Here is a 6747-nt window from a genome sequence, read left to right on the forward strand (position 1 = left end):
GGTTTTTATTGGGTTCGATTTGAAATGGCCTGTGCTTGGGTTCTACTTGTGTTGAGCAATGTCGACATGAGACCATGAGTAACATGACTCCTCCCATGCACCTATGTTACATAGGTTATTCCATGTCTAGAACGGACCAGCAGGTTTACAAGTTCAATTTCTAAAAGAGATCATTCCCCAACTAACCTAGTAAGGGAATGAGCAGACTTTTAACCACGTATAATTAGAGAAGAAAAAGTTTCCCTAAGACAGTTGGCAGCTACAATAACACTCAATATGCCAAAATCATGGTGACAAAAACGCTCTTGATAATTTTCTCAAAACATAATTTTCAGGACATGTTAACAAAAAATCCCAGTCCAAAACCCTTTCTAGTCCAACATGCTACAGGTAGCATGCACATGCATTTTGATACTACTATAGCCGATGTATTTCTCAAAAATCAAAATCTATGGATATGACCCCAAATGTGACTGAAGATTGACACATGAGTCTGGTTTTTTTTTGAAAAATAAGATACAGCAATAAGGATTTTAATAATTTTTAATCAATAAAAATTACTTCTATATTTCATAAAAAGAATTAAAATATTATTAAAATAATATCCATATGTGTCAAGGTTGTATCAATGTGTCATAACGTGCCTACTTGCGCCCCCTTATATATGGCATATCACTTTGACATAGATCAAAACCTATGTCACATGGGTGCGGGTACGGGAGCTGGTACAGGTACGGGTGCGACACGGGTGCGGAGCAATTTAAAAAATTTTGGACACGGGGACAGGGCTATATATATGTATATATATATTTAAATATATATATGTATATAACAATAATAAGACTAGGTCAAAGTTGTGCCCATTAGGGGACATGGCTATATATATATATATATATATATATATATATATATATATAAAGATCGATGTTTTTTAGTTTTTATAAGTCTTTTGTCCTAAAAATAGACAAAAATAGACTCGGTCAAAGTTGATCGAGTCCAAAATGTGGACGGACTCAGCCCCGGTGCGTTGACCAAGTCCGACACTTGGTTGACCGTGTCCGAAGCCGCACCCGTGTCGAGGCATGTCAATGCGGGTGCGTCGACCTTATAGCCGAGTCCGTGTGACTTAGATCAAAACTAGATTGAAAAATCAATTAATCAAACTATAAGCCCAAAAAGACAAAAACATAATAAAGAGACATCAAAGATATACCAACCAAAAGCTTTAACAAGAACATATTGCCCATGGAAGAAAGAAATGATTGGTTTTTTTATACTATTACTCATTACTGCACAATATAACTTCAAAATCAAATTAGACACCTATGAAAGCACAAAAGTGTCCTCAAACATATGGAAAAAACAATTTTTACATGTTATAGAACTCAAATAACAAAATAACCAGATTAAATACCTTAATGACCAAATCAACAGATGATAAAGAATAACAAAAAGCAGATAGATGAAAAAATGAGTTTGCAACAGATTGACATGCAAACTCAGGAGAATGATAATTTATGGAAGTAAAAAAAAAAAGTGAGATAAATTTCTCCAATTTAGGACCCCAATAAAAAAATGAAAAGGTAACCTTTTAAGGAAATAAGAATAAGGAAGAGTACCTTATTCAAACTTGGCAGCTTATCTGATTAATGAAATCTCATTGAATGGAGGGCACCATGTCCACCAAATGCTCAGATGTGAATCATATGATAGCCAAAGACTTAAAAAGTTCAGAGGCAAAGTCTCTGACCATAATGTCATGCATAACCATGGTCAGCATTATAAGACCTACATTTTTATTCTGAAGAGCAACTTCCATGATATGCATAACATCCCAACACGGCCAGCAGCCAGCTCAAAGAATAATGGAACGCCACATCCAAGATCTGTGAACATTCATTCAACGTACAGCTCAGATCTAGTCATGGAAGTGGAAGATTGAAAATTCATCAGTTTTTCACAAAAGTCTCAATCCATTATTTCAATCTAATGGTGCTCAGCATTTTAAGGTCAATAAAAATATTCTGAATGCAACTTCCCATATTCTGCATCTAATTCCCATAAAGAACATGGACTGGTCAGTTACTTAGAGATACCATGTCCGATTTTATTCACAACTTTTACCAACTTCTCCAATATGAATAGTAAGATTGCCAAAGACTTAAAGTTCAACAGCATTGAGCAAAAGTCTCACTCTATGATCTCATCCTTGACAGTGTTCAGCACTTTAAGACCCAAGTCTTTATTATGAATGTGACTTCCATGATCTGTATCTCTTCTTTTGGTCTGAATGTAGCGCACATATTCAGAAATTATAACATGAAACTTTGGAGCAGGCTTGTTCAAAGAGGACGCAATAAATCCTTCCTTCTTCAGCGACCGAGTAACATGCTTCTGAGCTTTCTGGAAGTGGATAGCACAGAGAGAAGGGACAGCTGCTCTAAGAACTGGTTTCCCACAAGTTATAGGACCAGTTTGCCCACTGTAACAACCAAGGATAAAAGAATTTAAAATCCACCAAATACTAAATTCTGCTTCCAGCTCTCCACAGAAAAAGAACACACTATTTATTTAAATGATATTATAAACACACAAGCCCATGTTCAACTATATAAACAAGCAAGAGAAAGAGACATTTTCCAAATTTTCTCTGGCCATTTCAAAAATAGATGCCCCATCAATCAATCTCAAGTTTCCTATTCAATGCAGCAAGAATTCCATCTACAAGTACCAGTAACATCCTAGCAGACTTGGGGAAAGGGGTAAGCTGTATAAGGGTCCTATAGCTTCCAAGTCAACAGGTCTAAAACCCATGTCATCGAAGGATGTCCCAGCTGGTTTCAAGGATGGAGGTAACATTAACATAAATTGAAGAACGTATGCAAACCTATGGCCATTCCAGACACCACCAATGTGCACAATGTTGGCTGGCAGCAAGTAAAATAAGACTCAATGTTTCTTTCTCAGGGTGGTCTTTCAGGTAGGGATGCACAACAAACCAAGCTGGCTCAAGCTCAGGCTGCTCAGCTTAGGCTCGGCTCGGCTTGGCTCGGTTAAGTTCAGCCCGAAGCTCGTCAGTGCTTTAAATGAGCCAAACTTGTACGTGGCTTTGAGGCTCGGACGAGCAAATGAGCCAAGCTTGATCAGCCTACCGAGCTCGATAAGGCTCGGATACAAGTATATATATATATATATGTGTGTGTGTGTGTGTGTTTGCAAAAAAAATCAAAAAGTCATTGTTACCGTGATGGGTTGGGCATTAGTTTTTCCTCAAAAGGTGCCTAGTTCTAATCTAGTTTTTTACGTTTTCCGCTTTCCATTAATCTAGAGGATTTTTAATATGTATATATTTTTTCGGTCTCAATGAACAAAATACAAGCTTTGGCTTAGTGGTGGGTCACTTGTGAAACGTTGAGAGAGATTGCTGTTTGAATCCCACCTTCTCCAAATTTTTTAAAAGATTAATTTTTTTTGGAATGCCATTGAAGCTCAGCTTGGCTCGAGCTCGGAACCAAGCCGAGACTGGACAATGCCATTCAAGCTTGGCTCTGAGCTCGAGCAGAGCTTGGACAGAGGTATTTTGAACCGAGCCGAGTTCGAACAGCCCAGACTCAGCTGAAACTTGGCTCGTGTGCATCCCTACTTTCAGGTAAGCATTTCAGTGCTCTATTGGACATCTATTAGGTACAACCTCTGATCCATATCTTGAAGAACACTGATTTGGTGCTCATTTTAGTGCTCCATGCAGACTCTTGGTTGGATCATCCAATTACCGATTACACGTTGATCAACTTTTACATAAAATTAAAGCACCTTAGTGCATTCCTTATAGTCACAGACATTTTTTAAGTAAGCCTCCTATCAAAACAGACTAACAGCATATTTACCATTTGGAATTGCAGTTCAAAACAAGGACTATAATGAACAAATCAATACTGAATTTAAAACAGACAAAACAGCTGACTAGCTATGATGTAAGATATACAATACAAGAAACCAACTTAACCAATACCTCAGTAAGAAACCAAGGGCATCCCTTATATGTCCAAACAGTAAGATGACTAATGAAGATACAATGTTAAATCCACACACAAAAGCAAGAAAGAAAAAGAACAAAATGATGGGGCAAACCTCTTGATGACATAGGAGCAAGCTTTGTACAGTTGTTGCTTGCTATCAGAAAGAATATGCGAATGACAGAAACTGCAAAGTGCCATTGGCTTCAGCTTGCAACCTGCAAATCCACACCGGTTTTCGCCCGTCTTATCACCTGCCTTGGCCGGGCAAGCTATAACATTTTCACCAGTTTTGGCCAGAACAACAGAATCTTCCTGGCCTGTTTTCACCGGAAAACTCCCCTCTAGAACTCTGAAACCATTTGCGTCAGTTTGCACTGAAAATCCATATCCATCGTGACCAACTTTCCCAAGAAAACCACTATCCACAAATCCAAGTCCATTTCCCGAGAATTTATCCACAAACCCACATCCATCATTCCCCGTTTTCATCGGAAAATAGCTCCTCGCGAAACCAAACCCATTATCTTCGGTTTTAACCGCAAGCCCATATCCAACCTGATTTCCCTTCACCGAAAAACTGCTCTCAGGGAAACCGTATCCAGTCTCCCCATTCCCTCCAAGAAACCTGCATCCATCCTGCCACATCTTCGTCGGAAAACCACTCTTTGGATGTCCAAACTCGTTCTCCTCGCGCTTCACTGCAAACGAAGATCCATCCCCACTCAGTTTCGCTGGAAACGAACTCTCAGGGAACCCAAAATCGTTCTCTCCCGTCTCAAAGAGTAACCCACTGTCCCTACTCGCTGGAAAACCACTGCCGGAGAACTCAAAACCATTCTCACCACTCCTATCTTGAAACCCACAACCATCTTGCCCCAACCTATCAAAAAACCCCAATCCACCCTCCTCTCCCCCCTCCAAAAACACACAACCATCTTCTTCCATTCTCCCTGGAAAACCATATTCACCATTCTCGTGTCCGGCGACAAGCTCGCCTCCTCCGTCTTCTATCACCAGCGCTTCTGCTTCTTCTTCCTTCAATCCACTCCTCCCAAACTTCCAATAATACTCTCTGTATTTGAACCTCACCTCCTCCATTAATGCCCAATAATGCTTCCTATAAATCCTACTGAGGCGCTTCACTCTATCAGCCCTTCTCCTGATGACTTCGTCCAACGAGAGGGCGCAAGAGTCTCCGAGATGCGCCTCCTCCCTTTCTTCCCCCATTACAGAAAGTGGGTGGGCCTCAGATTGGGGAGAAGAGTCCTCCAGATGACGTTCTGTATCGATTGGGATGGTGGGGTTTGATGGTTCTGAGCTAGGGTTTATGGATTCTCTCTTGGTGGGTTTTTGCTTGCTTCCCAACCCCATCATCCTGTAGCAAGCCTTTAGAGAGAGAGAGAGAGAGTTCTAAGTCATTTAGAAGAAGAGGAGAAGAAGAAGAAGAAGAAGGAATATTAGAGAGTTCAAGTCATTAGTAAAGATAGAGGAAGAAGAAGAAAGTCATTAGTAAAGATAGAGGAAGAAGAAAGAGCTCTCTCTCTCTCTCTCTCTCTCCTGAGAAAACAACAGGAGGAAGCCTGCCTGAGTTTCCGAATCTGTGTCACCTCACTTTTTGAAACAGTGAGCATTATATTTTCCAAATAAAATAAAATAAATGTTAAGAGAATCAAGAAAATAAGTGGGAAAACAGACTCTCGAAATTTGGTTTGAACATTTCAACGCCCATCTGTAATGACAAATTTCTCCCTTGTTTCTTATAACTTGACAACACAAGCCCCTCAGTATCCGCGCGTATCGGCATGTATTGCCCGATACGTATCGTATCACCAAACAATTGAATCGGTTATTTTCAAATAAATATAAAAATAGCTTAAAATTAAATTCTTAAATGTTATTTTAATGATTTTAACACATGTCACGTTCTGATTGATACATAATATTTTTTATTATTTTTTAACCAAACGAGACACTTGAGTATTGATATTGGTCGTACATCTGAATCGTTGGCCAAAGATACAGGTCCTATTCCGATATTGACAACAATGCCCCCACACCATAAGGTGACCGTCTCACATTAATTTTGTTACTTAATAGACCGCTTTACAATTTTTAGTTTTTTTTTTTTTTGATAGACTAATTAGGAAGATCTTGGCTGTGATTTGCTGAGAGCTTATGAGTAGCAAATTAATGATCGCATCTTTAATCTCAGGCGGTGCCTTGTTTCTTTCTATTATTTCATCAGTTAAAAATTTTGTAAGTCAGCTAACGCTTAGCATCGAACTCGGGGCAGGGGTCCTAACCTCAGTTTTGCGCTGCGGGCATGACTATCATAGGTATGGCTGGCTGCTGAGCCAGTGCGATCAGGTCTTCGTGCCGAGTTTTGGGAGAAAAGATTTGCATTTGAACTTTCAATAAAAAGTTTGATAGCGACCCTTGATAGAAACATTCTTGATGGAATCTTTGCACCTCTTAGTCTAACTTTTGTATTAGTACAATCCTAGTTTTTATTAGTAAAGATATAAAAACAAATAATTTTTATTAATTAAAAATTAAAAATTCCATAACCACTAATTTCAAAAGTTTTTTGAATTTGCAAGTCAAACCCAAACGAGTGTCCTGTGTCAACGCATCATTGTGCCATGTCTTAGTAAGGCTAAAATTGAAAGAAGAAATAGCCTTTAAATGTGAATGGATTTCTTGAAAGAATACCGATGTCACAGGCTTA

General features: G+C 39.0%; 1 protein-coding gene across 1 annotated transcript; it reads right to left on the reverse strand.

The window, feature by feature from the left end:
* Positions 1 to 1619: 1619 nt before the first annotated feature.
* On the reverse strand, positions 1620 to 5604 carry LOC149840900 (uncharacterized). Its single transcript, XM_090004578.1, has 2 exons — positions 4132 to 5604; positions 1620 to 2482 (listed from the first exon to the last, which is right to left on the reverse strand). Exons 1-2 carry the CDS (start codon positions 5391 to 5393, stop codon positions 2191 to 2193), a joined length of 1554 nt encoding a protein of 517 aa, XP_089860704.1. The 5' UTR covers positions 5394 to 5604; the 3' UTR covers positions 1620 to 2190.
* Between the last annotated feature and the right edge of the window lie 1143 nt (positions 5605 to 6747).

The sequence above is a fragment of the Nuphar pumila genome, chromosome 4 (assembly GCF_984573655.1).
Source record: "Nuphar pumila chromosome 4, dmNupPumi1.hap1.1, whole genome shotgun sequence".
NCBI classification, from domain to species: Eukaryota; Viridiplantae; Streptophyta; class Magnoliopsida; order Nymphaeales; family Nymphaeaceae; genus Nuphar; species Nuphar pumila.